We start from the raw sequence: 19,548 nt of genomic DNA on the forward strand, positions 1-19,548 counted from the left end.
ATTATTAAAAGTCTGAATCAGAAACAATGGGTAGAAGTTAAAGTGGGAGAGATTTCAGCTCAGTGTAAACATCAAGTTTTTAACAATTAAAATGAAATGGGCAAACTTGGGGGCTAAAGTATCCCAAAATTAGAGGCCAAATAACTTGGTAAATAAGTCTTAAAGGTGACCAAGCAGAGGGGCCGCTAAAATGTCTTCCAAGAGTCCTAATGTATATTATACAACAAGGGGAAAAACACCAACCAGCTGATCTGCATTCCGTAACTATCTCCTGTGTGCTCAGCACTGTGAGGGATGTGAAGAGGGAAATGTGGCCTTTACCCAGGTTGGGGAGGTAACACTAGCATGTTATCAAATATAACCAGGTGTGATCATGACACTGTAGAATTCATGCAGTGTGGTAAGGTCAGACTAATTGAGCACAGAGGTGTGGAAAAGAAGCAGAATGACCAAAGAAGGTCCATGGAAGTAGTGGATATGATATGAGCACCGAACAATGGAGGATGTGGCCAAGAGGAGAAGAGGGAAGTCCTGAAACCCAGGGGAAGTATACAGACAGGTATGAACATGTACACTTCACGGCCACAAGTGGCCTGCCAGCTGTGGCAGAAGGGATGTGCTGGGAAAGATCAGACAGTTTGAGTGGGGACTCAAGGGGGGCCTTGAAAACGAGACCAAAAATTTCACACCATATGGCAGTAAACAGCAATCTATTCAGTTTTCAATCACTCAAGCAGCAGAATAAGCACAGTACCTAAGATGATGAGTTCAGCAACAGAATGCAAAAAAGTGTGAGAGACTGAAAACAGGGAAATCAGGCAAGAAGTGATAAGGGCCTGGACTGGGAATGCTATCTGAGGTCAGAACAAATGGAGGAAATACTTTCAAAGGTAAAGTCTATTGGACTCAGTCACTGGCTTCATATGGGGAATAACAGATAAAGCAGAGATAAATCAGAAAATGAGTCAAAGTTTTGTGTTTGCATAACTGGAAAACAGCAATGATATTGACATAAAGCTGTAATTGTGAGGGAACAGAGAAAATGTGATTTGGATATGTTTCATGATGACTCTTCAAGGCCCTCTTCAAGACTTAAAACTAAAGATGCCTTTTGTAGAGTTGCCAGCAGAGATAAGACAGATGAGCCACCTCGATAACTACTGGCTAGTTCTGGAAGCATCCCAGGACTCTCTACTTATTCTGAGCTCATATCCAATCCTCACTGCCAATCATATTCTCAATGGAATGTTCCATCCAGCCTAGGATGGAGCAAACTTATTTTTATATAATGCAGAGTCCCAGTGAGAAATGTCCTTCCCCCTTTCTCCATATCCCTTACTCTTCAAGGTACACACATCAAGTCTTAGTTTTTTAATAATGCTTTTAAGTCCACCCCAGCCCACACAGGTCTTCTCTCTGGACTTTTATTATTTCTAGTACTCAATCGCATTTTTCTAATTTTCTAGCTATTAGCCAAACCCCCACAAAGTCAATGAAAGCCCATCATTAGCATAGTGAGCAGGACTGAACTAAAGCAAGTGCGCTTCTAAAACTTTACTGAATGGCCTAAGCCCATGAGGAACTGAAATAAACCCAACTTTATTGTGCACACTTTAGTGTAAAGCTTTCAACAGGTCACAGAACTCATAAAAGATTCTGGGATCTTGGTAAGGGCTGATTTACATACAAATCTACAAGCTGTCTGACCTACCACTTTACTAAGAAGACCAAGATGAGCCAACCCAGACTGACTTGACATTCCTCCTTCCTGTTTTTATGTTGTTCTGGGGTCTCATCTACATTTACCCTTTCATAAGTCTCATCTTTCCATCTGTACCAATTCCACCTAATCTTCTCCACCTACCTCTTCCTTTCAGTTGATAAACTGCCTTTCTTCCCTCTTTCTACTCTGCTCACTAACTGGCCAAACACACTATTTCAATTCTAATACTTTTTCAAGATACCAACCTGTCTCTGTCCCTTCACAACCAAACTGCTTGACATAGGAGTCTTCTCTTGCTGCCTAACCACCCTGCAATCTGACTTATAGCTCAAACTTTATCCATTCTCTAAGAGTCAGGTCCATGTCCTTTTCCTTAGAAATCTTATTTTGATTTCCCTGAATCTGGAAGTATTCATTTCCTCCTTCCAACACCCCAGCATTTTATTTGTACCTCGTCTCTTGGAGCATTTAATCTAACTAGCATTATAGATATTTGTGTTCACATCTTATCTTCCCTACTGGACAAGAAGCTCTTTGAGGGCAATAACTGAATCTGATTTATCTTTACATTCTATTACCAGTTCATAAGAGGACGTTTATAAATCTTGCTGAATGAACCTATAACATGTAATATAAATGGTATAGCAGAGAATACAAACCACTGAGCTGGCAAGTAGGAGACCTAATGGTGTGACCCAGACATACCCTGTCTCTGGACTCAGCCATCAAAATGAGGGGGTGGGTAAGGCTCTCCAAGATCCCTTCCAGCTCTAAAATGATATGACTTGAATTAACTGACAACCAGCATAGAAAAACAAGGACCCAAACTCTCAGCCCCAAGTTCCTGGTTTCCTTTGGTCCAAAAAACAAGACATTTTCTTTTCCATTTTATTTCTGGAGAAACAGTATCCTAAATGGGGTTGTGTCACTTAATGCTGAACAACTGGGGAGGAGATGAAACAACACAGGATCACATCTAATTCCATCTAACTCTTAGGCACAATCCCTGTGCAGTCACTTTCATACCATGTTAGGGTGGCTTCAGCAGCATCCTTTACCCTCATAGATGCAGGGTTTGGCTCCTTATCTCCTTTGTACTTGACCTCTTGCTCACTGTTCTTGGACTTGCTTCCTGAAATACCCAGTTCCACAATCTCTAGCACTTCCTTAAGACAGTCCTAGAAAAAGGAAAAGCAGATTAGCTTTTGTAATACACCTATCTTATGAAACGACAAGGAAATACATGAAAGTGTCAATATGGATGTGTTTTGGTGGTGGGACTCTAATTTCTCATTTTCTTGAATAGGTATATATTAACTTCAAAATAATTTAATAAAATAAACTTGTCCCCTCCCCCAATTTTTCTTTAAAGAACTAAATTTGAGTGTTAAGAGATTTAGATAATAAGTAATGATAAATTCAATTCAATTTTTTCAGTCACAATTCTTGTAAAATTACCATGGACTGTAAATCGTGAAAGGCTGAGTGAAAGAGATGTAACAGTAATTCAGTTAAACCTAGATAGTGTAAAATATGTTACATTATCCAAAGGGAAGTTCATAGGTTATTGACATTTTAAAGCAATTTCTGGTATGATAACTTTACAAGTCATCATGAAAATGACTAAGAGTTAATCAACAGTATTATTTTTTAAAAACTATATAAAGCTCTCTATAATTTTCCAATAAACCTGGTATCTCTTCTTTTATTTACACTGTGAATTCTTTGTAACTGTCTGCCTTCCCATAAGAAGAGTATTACATGGAAAAATGGTAGAGAAAGCAGCCTAGATATCTGTGTCTACTTGAAAAGAAAGAAACGTGTGTGAAATGAAATTTTTAGATACAAGCAACCTTTATGAACAAGCAGTGCTCTAGGTTTGCAGCCTGGCTATCAACTGCCCTTCTTGGTTTGATGACAGGTGACCAAAGTACCTACTGGCCATCTCTTGACAGTTCACAGATAAATTATTCAAAGGCCCATCTCTGAAAAGAACTTCTCTATGGGTTAATTTGCAACCAAATACATTTGACCCTTGAACAACATGGGGGTTAGAGGCGTTGACCCTCAGTTCAGTCGAAAATCCACATGTATAGTCAGCCATATCCATATATGCGGTTCCTCCTTATCCACAGTTCCACATTCACGGGTTCAACCAATCAGGAATCATGTAATAGTGTAGTATTTACTATTTTAAAAATTTGCATATAAGTAGACTCACACAGTTCAACCCCATATTGTTCAAGGGTCAACTGTAATAAGTACGATGACAGTTTTTGAATTATGCTCACTAGGACAAGTGTTTTCCTGAAATATAACAAGTATATTCAGTTTAAAGTATGCAATGTTGTATTTAAATTTAGATATTCTCTTTCAAAAGATATCTTCCCAACATACATTTTTGTTTCTATTTACTGGTTTAAGATCTAGTAGACTAACCTTTTCATCAAGCATATCAGGGTGCTCTGTCAGCCAGACACAGAGACACTGAAAAGCTGCCACTATCATGGAGTGAAGATCCCGGGAGTGAAGAGGAGCTGGCCGACTACACTGGTACACAATGTAGCTGCACACGGAACTGATGGCTCGCTTCCGGTCACCTGAGTCAACCATCACCTTCACCTGAGCATATTCGTACGGTGAACACAGTTAGCCAGGAACCACTGTACCAATGTCAAATCCTCAACACTGAGGCCCAGCCTTTCTGAGAATATGACACACCACAGGAAGCCTTGCTTTTTAAAGTATTATTTATATAGAAGAACATAACATTTCAGATGTATTAACATATACTACTCTATAAAAATAGAGGGCATTTTTCAAACCCTAAAACAGTATTTCACTTTAGCATACTTTTTCATGCTCTAAAACCTAAACTCCTGGGGTGCAGCTACTCATCACTGCCACAAATCACAAGAATAGCTGGCAATGGAACATGTGCACATTTTTTAAGCCCCCTAACCCAACCCCACAGCAATGCTGTATGGGCTACAAAGTTCTGTTCAGCTGCCCAGAGGTATAATTAACATATAGTAAACTACATATATTTAAAGTGTAAAATTTGATAAATTTTAGCCTAAGTATACACCTGTGAACTATCACAACAATCAAGATGGTGGATATATTCATCACCCCTCAAAATCTCATTCACCCTTGTAATCCTTCCTCTCACTCCTTTTTGCCCCCTCCCTAGGTTACTGCTGATTTGCTGTCACTATAGGTTAACTTGCATTTTCTAGAGTTCTATATAAATAAAATCATAGACTACTGCACTATTTGGTGGGGGTCGGGGGGAGAGTCTGGCTTCTTTTACTCAGCACAATTATTTATCCACATTTTTGTGTGTATCAGTTGTTCATTCCTTTTTATTGCTGAGTAGTATTCCATTATATGGATTATAGCACAATTAATTTATACAGTCACCTGTTGCATGTGGATTGTTTCCAGCTTCTGAATATTACAAATAAAGCTGCTAAAAACATTCATGTACAAGTCTTTGTACACGTATATGCTCTCTTATTTTCTAGGAGTGGACTGATTGAATCATATGATAGATGCATGTTTAGTTTTTTAAGGACATGCCAAGCTGTTTTCTAAAATGGTTGCACCATCTAACATTCCCTTCAACAGTATATGAGAGCTCTAATTCTTCTACATCATCACCAAACATTTGGTATGGTCAGTCTTTTAAATTTTAACCATCCTAAAAGGTATGGAGTGGTATCTCACTGTGATTTTAATTGCATTTCACCAATAAGTAATGATAATGAGCATCTTTTCATGTGCTTATTTGCCATCAGTATATCTTCTTTGGTAAAATATCTGTCCAATCTTTTGCCCATTTTAAAACTGGGTTGTTTGTTGTATTATTGAGGGCTTTTGCTGTCACTGTTATACTGTCTTTTTAAAAGACTGTATGAAAGGTCTTTACAAAGCAACATCCAGACTCCAGATGCAGGTGCCAAGAAGACCATGTTATGCAGTGGGGAATGGCTCGAGCATGGCAGGTAGCTCTGGTTTCCTATCCTTCTGTCCCAAGATGGAAATGATGGATAACATCTCATCCTTAGAGTCCACAATGTTCACGTGGTCAGAAAGGGGCTTCTTAGGGCCAGTCTTACCATTTGGATCCCAGGACAAGATGATCTTCACTCTGATACCCAGCACAACACTGACACACAGGGGTATCAATATAGTAGTTAACGGGGTCCACTGTGGATCATCACACCATCCAGAAACTTCATGGATTCAGCCCTCTGTCCTTGGAGTTTCCCTGACATCCATGACCCTGTAGCCCTTGGCCCCCCCTCTCCATGATGAACTGCAGCACCCCACAGCAGGCTCTCTGCAGAGCAAGCCCTCCTAGCAGTTTGTAATGCAGAGATTCTGTCTGGGCAATGGCACACAGACCTTGTGTGGCCACCTTTTCAGCACAAAGCTCTACGTAGCTCTCAGGGAATCCACACTTCTTCTGAACTACATCAGTCAATTCCTGGATTCTTCTCACCAAGAACATTCTGCTCCTGAAGGCCAAGGTAATGATTTCTGTCCTGGTTGGTATAATTCAGACCTCAATTCCAGAGCAGTCATCTTCAGCCAGCCTCTGAGTGAGGAACTCATTCAGTTTAATTCTGAAAAAGCCATCAACAACAAACGTCCTCTTCTTGGAAATTTTCACCACCATATTACTACTGCACACCACCAAAACGAAAGGCTATTACTGAGTTTTGAGCATTCTTTATATGATCTGGATACAGGTCCCTCACCACATACATACTCTGTAAAGATTTTCTCCCAATCTGTGACTTGTCCTCTCATTCTCTTAACAGTACTTTTTGAAGAATGGTAGTTTTTAATTTTAATAAAGTCCAATTTAATAGTCTGTTCCTCTATGGTATAATATCTAAGAAATCTCTGTATAACCCAGATCTCTGTACAACCAATAAAGATTTTTCTCCCATTATTTCTTCTAGAAGTTTAGAGTTTTGGTTTTATATTTAGGTCTACAATCCATTTTGAGGTAATTTTTGTACATAGTACAAAGTATGATTCAAAGTTCTTTTTTTTTTTTGATATATGAATATCTGATTGTTCCAGCACCATTTGTTGAAAAGACTATCCTTTCTCCTTTGAATTATCATGGCACCTTTGTCAAAAATCAGATGTCCATACACGTGTGGATCTATTTCTGGACTCCCTATATACTACGCTGTTGATCTAGCTGTCTAACCCTATACCAATACCAGACTGTTTTGATTACCATAGCTTTATACAGCAAGTCTTGAAATCACGCAGTGTTAGCCCTTTATAGTTCGTTAGGTCCAGAGAGCACTCCATCTAGGACTAATTATTCCTTACCACTGCAAGTGTACTGAAGGTCACAGGCAACAGTACCTTGCTCTCAAAGACAGTGTGATCCTGCATGTCTCACAAATGGCTATTCTTACCTTCTGCATCAATACTGCTCCTCACAAAACTATGGCCATTTCATCTATCCTTGAGAATCTCTGAGGTAAAGGTAAGCTCTAAGTGGTGGTGACTTGCCTATTTTGTCTCTCATGACTTAGGTAAGTCACAGCCTCTGTTTACCTGTCCCCTCATCTGTAAAATGAGGGCTTAAATTTTATCTCAGACAATATCACCTTATGTGTGTACATCACCTTTGTGTTTACAAAGTGTTCTATATATTTCATTTCATTTCATCCCCACATCACCAGGTGTTATACGATATATATATATATATATATATACACACACACACACACACACATACACAAAAGATAATCCTGCCCATTTTACAGATAAGAAAACATTTAGATGTTAGTGAAGATGTGGAGAAATTGGAACCCTCCTATATCACTGGTGGAAACGTAAAGTGATTCAGTCGCTGTGGACAACAGTTTGGCAGCTCCTCAAAAAGTTACATATAGAATTACCATATGACCCAGCAATTCCACTCCTAGGTATATACCCAAAACAATTGAAAATTGGTATTCAAATAAACACATGTATGTCCATGTTCATAGCAGCACTATTCACAATAGCCAAAAGGTAGAAACAGCCCAAATGTACAACAGAGGAATGGACAAATTGGTACATAAATATATAATGGAATATCATTCAACCATAAAATGGAATGAAGTTGTGACAGACTCTACAACATAAATCAACGTCAAAAACATATTAAGTGAAGGAAGCCATACATAAAAGGTCATAGGTTGTATGATTTAATTTATAAGAAATATCCAAAATAGGTAAATCCATAGAGACAGAATGCAGATTGGTGGTTGTTAGGGATTAGGGGAAACGGAGACCAGGAAACAACCGCTTAATGGGTACAGGGTTCTTTTTGAGGTTATAAATGTTTTGGAACTAGACAGAGGTGGTGGTTGCACAACATGGTGAAAGTACTAATAGGCACTGAATTGTTCACTTTAAAAGGATAATTTTATGTTATGTGAATTTCACCTCAATAAAAAAAAAAGAAAATACTTAGAGAAATGCAAATGGACACCCAGCTCTAAGGTTCCACAAAACTGAAAAAGACCTATGAAAGAAATTTGAAAATATAGCCAATTTTCACTTATCTCTGATAATGGAAGATGGAAGAATCACAGGTAGTCCCAAATGGCATATTTTAGGATAAGCTTTTCTTTTGTTGCCAAATCTGCATTTGTTCATTGAAGTTAGATGATCTTATAATGGCACAAAATGTTGTTGAAAATTTAAGGGTATTATAAGCAAATACAAAATCAACAGGTATAAATCAACAGGTATTCTATTATTATGTACAAATGAATAGCAAGTATTGAAATGTTTCCAGTAATTTAACAGCAAAAAATATCATTCACACTCTTTGAACCTATTAAACAAAATAGTAAAGATCATTTTGTAAAACCTCACTTGGAGGCTCATTTCTACACACCTTGATATCAACTGCATTGAATATAACCAATACCGCAATACCCCAAGAAGGGGTCAGGAGATACAGAAAAAAGAGCCATAGTCCAAGGCCGCTGGGCTAAAATAAAAGGATTGTCCTTCTCACCTTCGCGAGGCCAGAGAGGAGCTCTAGAGCTGCCAGTGATATGCTCATGTCTTGCCGCCACTGGGAGTTGAGTCTTTGGGTGACGAGATGAATGCTGCGAATCAGGAGCCCGGCAGCTGAATCTGTATTAAGAGCTAGGATATAACCCCAATGCCACATCCCACAGGGAGGGAAAACAACTAAGCATTAGTAACGAGAAGCACAGCATTCCACTAGGCACAGACCACAGCAGCCACAGTGAGTACGATGGGCACCCACACAGCGCTATGCTCCCCGCCCCACTGGCCTGAGCGTCAAGCCTGACTGAACAACAGTGCACAGGGCACACACACTGGACCAGAGCAGCTTCTAGCTCCCAGCTCATGTACTTTCATATAGACATCCACTGGGATTTGAAAGTTTCAATATCATTTTTATAACAATGTAAATCTTAAAACTTCTAAATTAACTCACAGAGTTACATTTAAAAAAAAAAAGCAAAACAATAAAAAGGCTATCAATTATTTCCTTGGAATTTTATAGAGGAAAGACTTCAAATTTTAGAATCTCCTCAGATGCTGGGAATTATCCTAAAGCATCTACTGAAATTATTTTCAGGGTTTAAACCACCAAAAGTTACATGCAATCCCTTTTCAAACAAATTTTAACATTGAATTCTCTAAGACAACTTTAATACTTCTAAAAAAATTAAATAACCAAATTACTGTGTTTTTATTTAGCCTCTAATTCTATATTTAAAAGTAATTACTACTTAGTTAATAATAAATTAGGACAAATTAAATTGAATTTATAAAGGAAGCTTTAGGGACATTATACCTGTCGATCCTATCAGAAAGAGGGCAGTGACAACAAAAAAAGGAATGATCATTAAAGAGAGACATTCATGCGACACTAACACAAATCTGGATTTCTTAGGAAAAATATTTTATGACATTACAAGCAGAACTCACTAACACCAGTTCAAAATACTGAAACAAACAATAACCACTTCAAACATTTAAATTAGAACACATAATAATGTGAAAATTTCTTTAGTTTAAAAGTGTCTTAGAAACATGAAAAATAAAACAAATTTTCACCTACACTTAAATCCACAAGCATAATGAGTAAGATAGCAATTTAAATAACTTCTTCATAAATGCAATATTTAAATGTGTTTAATAGCCACATAATGACCTTATGTATCTGACATGTTGAAGGATACTTAAAACAAACTTAAATCACTGAAATATGCCTGGACTCCTGGGCTCATGAACTCTCCAAATGATTAAAAAACTTAAGCTCACATCTAAGGAGCTAGATTTCATTCCAATCTAGCTGGATTAATACTTACAGATTCAATACACCATTAATATTTATGTGTAAAAACATAAAGGCACCCATAAACTCACAGAACCCATAAAGTAACTGCCCAGGATAAAGGACATTATTGAATAGGATGCTCTAATGGCAAGTGTTTCCTTACTCTTCCTTACATTTTGTGACTGAAGAATCTAACCAGATACAGTAGGGTATATAGCCTTCAAACACAAAGACAGACTCTCTTCTGGGTTGCCATCTAATGCATAAACCATCACCCACCCTTACCACACTGCAAAAACTGATATACTGGCCGACTCTGCCATTAGACTCTGAGGCAGAGCATAAATCCTATTTGACTCTGTACTAGTAGTAGCACCTGGTACAGAATTCAGAAATGTTTCCTAACCACACATTATAATCACTTATAAAATCTAAGAAACCACGCAAAATCTAACTACTAAAAGCTACAGAGCTAAATGTTTTCTTTTTCGTAATGTCTTGGACTAATAGCCTCTCTGTTACACTTAGATACATAAAAGTCATGAACTTAAAATCTGGTTTAAATTTTCTTTGCTTGTTTGTTTTGTATATCTGTGCGTTAAAAGTTGCTCTATAAACTTTAGATTTCAAAAAAAACCAAACAAACGTGGATTACCATAATCTCTTAGGAGAGCCTGAGCAGGTCTTTCACTGTCAGGAGTTGTGGGCTCCGTGCTTCCACCACTTGCTGAACTAATACCACTATTCGTGCGACTATGACTCTTCAAGTTATTTTCTCCACCACCCTAGTCAAATAAAAATGAAACAAACATTTGACAGCTAGGCCCACAGTTTACAAGTATAGACAGAAGTCAATCACTAAAGCCATGTTGATAAAATGGAATGTGCCAGCTGAATAGCATAAACTGATATAGATAAAAATTGACAAAGGATTAAAACTGCTGTGGTGTTTTCACATAAATACCACCTACTGAAGGTATCAAGGGTCTGATGATTAGAGGCGGTGCCCATTCTGGGGTTTTCTTTGCTGCTGTTTAAAAGGGCCAGACCTTTTCCATCTTCACTAGACTTCACTAGCTAATGACTCTGGGTCCTTAAAGAAATACCCTAGTGCCTCCCAAGCAAAACATCAGAACAGGAATACAATCTTAAAAAAACAAAACACAAATAAACAAACAACAACTTTCAAATGTAGTTATATGGTAAAACACAAACAATAAAACATGATTAGTACAAAGATTAACTCCTGTATGTATAGGGGCTAACAAAGGTGTCTGTTAAAGACATTCCTCATTTTCTTCCCCTACAAACACAATTCATTTTATCCAGATAAGGTGACTGTTATTAGCCACCTACTGGGACATGAACATAATTTCCTTAATAATAACTTGATCACCCATCCAACATCCACTCATCTCACTCCAGTATACTCTATTAATTCTCCACCCACCCCCTGCTCCACCTCTACTCCAGGTAGAGGGATCACATATCTTGAAGACAGAAGCAGGGGGAACTGGGAGTCTCTGGAAAGTTTTTTTGATTTAGAAGCATTGGTGCTTTGGGGGAATCTTCAAACTTTGGTCTAGAGGGGCCAGAAAGAGCTGATGAGATAGAAAAGAATAAACTAGATGCTGTTTACAGCCAACACTAGATCTACAAGGGATACAAGGAATTATGGAGTAGGGGACTTTTTCTAGATTATTCAAGCCAATTCACCAACACAGCAAAAGAAGTAAGAGCTTTAGGGCTTCCCTAGTGGCACAGTGGTTGAGAGTCCACCTGCCGATGCAGGGAACACAGGTTCGTGCCCTGGTCCGGGAAGATCCCACATGCCGCGGAGTGGCTGGGCCCATGAGCCATGGCCGCTGAGCCTGCGCGTCCGGAGCCTGTGCTCCGCAACGGGAGAGGCTACGACAGTGAGAGGCCCGCGTACAGCAAAAAAAAAAAAGCGAAGAGCTTTAAGTAAACACTGTCCAGGAATAAAGACAGTGTTTAGCTGGAATTTCTCTCATGCAGAATCTCTCAGGGACTTGATGAGGCACTGAAAGGTAAGAAACCTCAAAACAGATATTTTTAAAAGGATCCCTTCTGAATCAGTGAGCTGAATTTACAAACAAATGCCTTTAAAAAACACAAGGACAGACATTTGGGAATATAATTTACATAAAAACAGAAGTTGATATTCTCTGACAAATTACATGTTGTACACTTCTTACCATCTCCATCTGGCAACCAATGGCTTCTAAAAGTGCTGAATCTTGAACAATATTTAACATTGCCCCTGAAACAACAAAAAAATACATTTAACAATGAGATATCATCTCACACCAGTCAGAATGGCCATCATCAAAAAATCTAGAAACAATAAATGCTGGAGAGGGTGTGGAGAAAAGAGAACACTCTTGCACTGCTGGTGGGAATGTGAATTGGTTCAGCCACTATGGAGAACAGTATGGAGGTTCCTTAAAAAACTAAAAATAGAACTACCATACGACCCAGCAATCCCACTACTGGGCATATACCCTGAGAAAACCAAAATTCAAAAAGATTCATGTACCAAAATGTTCACTGCAGCTCTATTTACAATAGCCCGGAGATGGAAACAACCTAAGTGCCCATCATCGGATGAATGGATAAAGAAGATGTGGCACATATATACAATGGAATATTACTCAACCATAAAAAGAAACGAAATTGAGCTATTTGTAATGAGGTGGATAGACCTAGAGTCTGTCATACAGAGTGAAGTAAGTCAGAAAGAGAAAGACAAATACCGTATGCTAACACATATATATGGAATTTAAGAAAAAAAAATGTCATGAAGAACCTAGGGGTAAGACAGGAATAAAGACACAGACCTACTGGAGAACGGACTTGAGGATATGGGGAGAAGGGTGAGCTGTGACAGGGCGAGAGAGGCATGGACATATATACACTAACAAACATAAGGTAGATAGCTAGTGGGAAGCAGCCGCATGGCACAGGGATATCGGCTTGGTGCTTTGTGACCACCTGGAGGGGTGGGATAGGAAGGGTGGAAGGGAGGGAGACACAAGAGGGAAGAGATATGGGAACATATGTACATGTATAACTGATTCACTTTGTTATAAAGCAGAAACTAACACACCATTGTAAAGCAATTATACCCCAATAAAGATGTTAAAAAAAATACATTTAAATACATGACAAGAATACTAAAATGGCTAAAACATCTCCATTAATACAGAGATAAGAATATTACTTTAGCTGAGTATTCCTGGAAGTTCCATAAAATAACTAATAAATCCACTGGTTGGTCAGAAAAGATCTTTTTTTTTTTTGCGGTATGCGGGCCTCTCACTGTTGTGGCCTCTCCCGTTGCGGAGCACAGGCTCCGGACACACAGGCTCAGCGGCCATGGCTCACAGGCCTAGCCGCTCCGCGGCATGTGGGATCTTCCCGGACAGGGGCACAAACCCGTGTCCCCTGCATCGGCAGGCGGACTCTCAACCACTGCGCCACCAGGGAAGCCCAGAAAAGATATTCTTTAGAAATGACCTAATCTCCTGATCTCTCCCCCAAATTTTAAAATAACATTTTCCTAAAATAAATCTGAAGGTCAAACTTTGCTTTATATAAAAAAATGACCGTTTTCAGGTATTTTTTAATTGGTGTGAAAGACCAGATGTAAACATCTCAATTTCGAGGGTAATATAAACTAAGAAAAATATTATGTAATACTTTCAAAACCAGATTCTGATCTTTCCTTTTTCTTTTTTTAATAAATTTATTTATTTTTTAAATTTATTTTTGGCCGCACTGGGTCTTTGTTGCTGCGCACGGGCTTTCTCTAGTTGCAGTGAGTGGACGCTACTCTTCCTTGCAGTGCGTGGGCTTCTCATTGCGGTGGCTTCTCTTGTGGCAGAGCATGGGCTCTAGGCATGCAGGTTTCAGTAGTTGTAGCACACGGTCTCAGTAGTTGTGGCGCACAGGCTCAGTAGTTACGGCGCACAGGCTTAGTTGCTCCGTGGCATGTGGAATCTTCCCGGATCAGGGCTTGAACCCATGTCCCCTGCATTGGCAGGCAGATTCTTAACCACTGCGCCACCAGGGAAGCCCTGATCTTTTCAATATAAAATAACAAAATAAAAATCACAGCTATATCTTTCTGACCAACTGCTTTTTACGAATGGTTTAGGGCTCGCCCATGGCTGCATATTCTGAAGGCAAGCTGCATGTATTTATTACCAAGGAACTCATAGCCCTAGAAAGACTAGGACAGAAACAAGATAGTGAGCCTAGCACACTGCTTCTCATCCCAGTGGGGGAGTGCTCTTATGCACTATGGATAAAGAGAGGACAGACACAGCTTTGCCAATCTATGGCAAGACCAACAATTGATTCTTCCTTGGAACACACATAGGGAGCCTCTTCAGAACAAGGATAAAGCAGAACTAAATACTCTATCAACTGTAGAAATTACCTGATTTCAAGTGATGTTATTTGAATAACCTAAAGAAGTACAATTTGGAGGCTCTCTCATACCAAAATTTAACCTCTGTTCCTTCAACTCCTTTCCAAAATGAAAGGATTTACTCTTCCCTGTTTATTCCCCTCTCTTGTTGCATAACATACTATATTTCCTGAGTACCCACTCCAACCACTACTGCCACCACCAATTCTCTGGCCTTGTCATTTCCTCTCCTGGAATGAAATCCTAACCTCACTGGCCCCTATTCAAATCCTGCCCTACAAGATCCAATTTAACTTCCACTTCCCTCTATGAAGTTTCCTTGCTCTTCTGGTTTCTTCTTTCTCAACCCTGAAGACACTCAACATGACATGCAATCAGCACTGCCTTCTGCTGTTATCTGAGCACTCTGTGAAGGTGTTCCAACCTCTGCAATGAAACTTGCTCAAGGATAAAAGCCATGCCATTCTCTTCTTTCTCCTTGGAGTACCTGCACATAGGACTATGCCCTTGGCTTTGATAAAAAACCAGAAGTACAGTAAGAGACAGCTGCAGTAACCAAGCTGAGAGGTGATAAGTGTTTAAAATATGTAAGTGGCAATAATAATAAGGAGCCATTTAAGACAGAGAGTCAGTATGATTAGAAAACCAACAGGAAACAATAAGGAACAAGGGAGGAGGCACAGCAACAGCTACTCTTCAGTCTCCTCCTGGCATGTTCAAACATGGCTTCCAGAATTACACCCAACTCCAAATATTTTCACATGTACATAACAGGCAGGAGGAAGAGGCAGAGGCAGAAGTAATGAGGACAGAAAGGAAAGAGAAGAGAGGGAAGGGGAGAAGAAGGGGAGGAAAGGGGAGAGAAGGAGAGAGAAAGGGCAAGAGGGAAAGAGAAAAATAAAGAACACAAATAAAACTAAGCCAACATCACCTACCAAGACAACTGGGATGCTTTCCTTCCCTCATCTCACCCCTTCAAAATTTTTCACATATAAAAGCAAACAAATTCTGCCTCTGATTCAGAATAAGTAGGGCTATATTATGCTTAGGTTCCCATCCCTGACCCCTGCCTCCTCAACATGCCTGAGGTCAACATACCACCTGGGTTTTCACTTACAAAAAAACATGTGAACACAAACCTAGTATCATTTGAGTGTTGTTGGGGTCCGTTTCCGTTTGCAAGGCACCTATTAGTATATTCACAAGTCTCAGCTTCAGTGACAAAAAAGTTATTGGTTTATCATAAGAAGAGCTGTCATCATTACTAAATTTTCCTTCCAGAACCACCTACGGAAGAAACAAATAACATTTAACATCGTCTGCTGTGGTACACTACGCCCATGTAGGAACTGCTACAGTGGACACATAGATCAGTCCAACAAGCAAGGCTTTCAGTCTGACTAATATTAGCCACTGTGCTAAGTGTGTCACTAACTCACACAACATATGAGATCAGACATCACCAGCCCATCACTGCTTGAAATGGTAGGCCAAGGGCATGCTGGCTCACTGACAGAAGAAATACCTCAACAAATCAACTTTGTTGATTCACCTGAAATAATCTGAAAAATTTTTTAAAAGCTCCTGTTCCATTTTAAAAAATACAACTTGACTTGAATTAACACACAAAAGAGAATACAGAATATAAAAAACTTTAATAAAACTTTACCTCGGATTTGACTGTGCCAAAGTGATGTGGGAGGGGCAACAAAGAAAGCAGGATATTAATGGAAGATCTTCTCAATTCTGTTGGATTTACATAGCTTTTGAATTTTGAGAGTTCTCTGCCAAAAAAAAAAAAAGATAGCTATTAGTATTTCTGAACTAAAGTATGTTTTTAGCTTTGCCAAATATACATTATGCCAATTTTTTACAATACACGTACTGGGTTTGGTTTTATAAAGAATGCAGTAACTACTTTCCACTGAGTTCATATTCTGCAATTTGTGTGTGTGTGAGAGAGAATCTCTATGTTAAACTGTTATGGAATTAAACTAGAATCTGATTGACTGATTGACTGATTTTAAATGTAAGGCCTATTCCACAAAAGACCTCTGGGCTGGGGTTATTCTTACCCCTCTAGACCAGACCAAGAAGGACTCAACACACCCGTGGACAAAGAGAACTGAAAGAGTTCAGGGACAAGGTAGGCCTGGATGTTCTACACTCATTTAATATGGCCTGAACCCCCCTGGGCTATGAAGACAACTGGACAGGATAAATTGGGAAACTGGGGAGGGAAGCACCAAAACAGACCAGGCCAAAACCAACAACTGACATACTAGTACAGAATGAAAGCTTACCTGTCAGGCAAAATGGTTTCAAGAGCTGAAATAAAGTAAGGAACCACAACATCAATCCCTTTCAAGTCACAGCAGAACAAAGGAGGGGAGTTTAGAATAACGCTGGCCAAGACAGGATGGCACACATAATCATTTATCTGCAAACCTTGAATTAAAAGCATGTAAAATCTAGGAAAGCAAGAAAAAAATTTTAAACAAACTGCTGATCAACTGTTTTCATAATTATTAATATTTTCTACACAGTCATCTTAAAGTCTATTTCCAATCTTCACTACTTCTATCCTTTAAAAGGTATTACTGGAGTTAGAACAATTCAGAATCAAGTACGCTAAGAACCAAGTTATATTTCCTAATCAAAAGGAAAAAAAGATTCGTGTCTATTACACTTTCTTGAGGTTTTAAGCCTTGCAACTCAGTTACAGGTGCCTGCAAATGAAGTAACTATTGATAAAAACAAAAGGCTGCAGTAATTATCAATAAACTGGAGGAATTACTGAAATGATTTCCATGTCAGTAAAATTTTGTAGCGTTTCACAATTCCTGAAAAAAAGTGTGTTGTGTCCCTTTCCCCCTCCCCCATTATTTTTGGGGGCACAATGAAAGAAAGAAACCTCATTCGACCCTGTACTCACCACGATATGAAGGTCACTCTGAATAAGAATCCTTTTAGGAATGTACTTGAACATATCTTACTTTCAACATCCTCCCCTAACCCCCAATGAACTAAGCATTCAATCTTCCATCATTCAAGAGCAACTATCCTAGTATACTCTTCTGCTACTGTAAGGTACCTTTCTCCACAAACCTCCTCAGAAACAACTTCCTCACCTCCTGGTCACTGCTCAACCCATTTCAATCCATCTTCTCTTTCTAGAAATCAACTAAAACCATGTTATAGCAAATAACCAATGGTCTCTCAATTGCTAAATCCAAAAGACATGTCTAAGTCTTAACTTTGCCTTTTTAAAGCATTCAACCCTTTGATTACTCCCTTCCGCTCTTAATTCTTCTCTGACTTCTATGGCTAGTTCCTTTAACAGATCTTATTCCACGTGCCTCCTAACACTGGGGGTTCCTCAAGCTGCCAACCTCAGTTCTCTAAGCTATCTCTTCTACTAGCCTGGTTTTAAACACTACTTAAGCCACCAAACATAATCAAATCAGTCTCTAGCTCCAGATCTACTAGCCAAAAGCATACTGCAGACCTGAGGGCAGGACATGTCTACTGATTACTCTAGTACTCCCTGTGCACAGCGACTGGCACAAAGTAGGAACTTAATAAATATTTGTTGATTAACAGCCCGCAGGCACCTCAAATTCAACAGGTTCAACACTAACCCCATCCTTGGCCCCCGTCACAAATCCGCTCTTCAGTCACACTACCACCCATCTAATCTTATGGGCCAGATGGAAGGTTCGTGTTCACAGCCTTCTCCCTTACTGCTATTGATACCGTTTTGGAGTATCGTCCCAACCCATCGGCTCCCTCCTAAGAAATGTGCCCCCACCACATGGGGTGCCAGTATCCAATGTGACCCACCTTCACAGCTGTAGCTGATTAGACCAGAGGTAGACACCTGATTAATCAGATCCTCTTTCTCAGGAATCTGAAATTAGGATTCAGAATGCTAATTGGCCCTGCTGGTCACCCAGACAAAGGTCACGGAAATTTGAACTTAGAAGCATACTACAATATAAGAACATGATCTGCAGGTAAGAGAAGAATGAAGCAGTTCTGGGAGACCATGATGACAGAGAAACAAAAAAGGGGAAAGTTGTTTTGGTCCCTGAACACTTTCTAGCTCTTGGTTCCTGCCCTTTGTGAGACCCTGCTGCATGTCCTGACCTTAGAAGGTATTCAATAGTGTGAGTTTCTCATTAACTCATTCCCCTTTTGCGTAAGTCACATTGAAAGAGTTTTCTGTTACTTAAAGTCAAGTGCCTATTAAGATACTGCTTACTTCCCTGCATGTACCATTCTGTTTCATATCTGTATTCTTCTACACTTTTTCCTTCTGAGTCAGTTTAATCCTCTCTCCTGAGAACCTAGTATGTACAGACACCTGAATGTTCTTATTAATATTAGTATCACTTCAGGAGTTGTGTGAATGATCAGCTGAGGAGGGCAAAAGACAGTCAAGAAAAATAGCAGGCCATTACAAGTTAATTTAGCAAAAAAGTGACAAGGCCTGAAGTGTCATGGTGGGGACAGAGTGGAGAGATTAGAAAGAGGGTTAAGTAGCAGAAAGGCAAGAGTCGGTTGACCATCTAAAGATACAGAGGGAGAGAAGAGAAGCCTAAAATGACTCCTAGTTTCTGGCATAAGCAACTGAATGGATGGCAGAGCCATTCAAAAAGACTGGCTGAAGTCATAAATTTGGATAGGATGACCCTACCCAACTTGCTAACATAGTCTAAATACTAGTCATCTTTTATAAGTCCAGCACAATCATCCAATCCTCTGTAACTCTTTCCTGAACCCCCAGGGCAAGTGTATGCTTCTGCTTCCTCTGAATGCCTATAGCACTTTTTCTGTGTCTCTCTCTTACCAGTTTCCTATTGCTATTGGATTGGTGTTACTTGTGTACATGGCTTTGCTCACTTGAGAAAATAAGCTCCTTAGAGGCAGGATTGACAGCTAACATTTCTGGACCATCTATACTGTCTAGTACTGTGATAAAAATGTATTAAAAATTTAGTGTGGCCCTTCAAATCTCTC

At 39.3% G+C, this 19,548-nt stretch overlaps 1 protein-coding gene and 1 pseudogene across 3 annotated transcripts in view; both read right to left on the bottom strand.

The window, feature by feature from the left end:
• Positions 1–19,548, bottom strand: part of RALGAPB (Ral GTPase activating protein non-catalytic subunit beta) — a 101,381-nt gene that overhangs the window by 31,046 nt on the left and 50,787 nt on the right. For 2 of the 3 annotated variants that reach the window (XM_060030789.1, XM_060030790.1), the window contains exons 11-18: positions 16,830–16,997; positions 16,196–16,310; positions 15,666–15,813; positions 12,290–12,354; positions 10,729–10,858; positions 8,772–8,905; positions 4,163–4,345; positions 2,750–2,901 (exon numbers count right to left, since the gene is read on the bottom strand). In XM_060030789.1, the coding sequence (XP_059886772.1) occupies positions 2,750–2,901; positions 4,163–4,345; positions 8,772–8,905; positions 10,729–10,858; positions 12,290–12,354; positions 15,666–15,813; positions 16,196–16,310; positions 16,830–16,997 (1,095 nt within the window). The remainder of the gene's footprint in view (positions 1–2,749; positions 2,902–4,162; positions 4,346–8,771; positions 8,906–10,728; positions 10,859–12,289; positions 12,355–15,665; positions 15,814–16,195; positions 16,311–16,829; positions 16,998–19,548) is intronic. The other variant, XM_060030791.1, reaches the window with a different exon arrangement.
• LOC132437555 (small ribosomal subunit protein uS3-like) lies at positions 4,359–7,482 on the bottom strand (annotated as a pseudogene).

Source organism: Delphinus delphis, chromosome 15 (assembly GCF_949987515.2).
Source record: "Delphinus delphis chromosome 15, mDelDel1.2, whole genome shotgun sequence".
In the NCBI taxonomy this organism is placed as follows: Eukaryota; Metazoa; Chordata; class Mammalia; order Artiodactyla; family Delphinidae; genus Delphinus; species Delphinus delphis.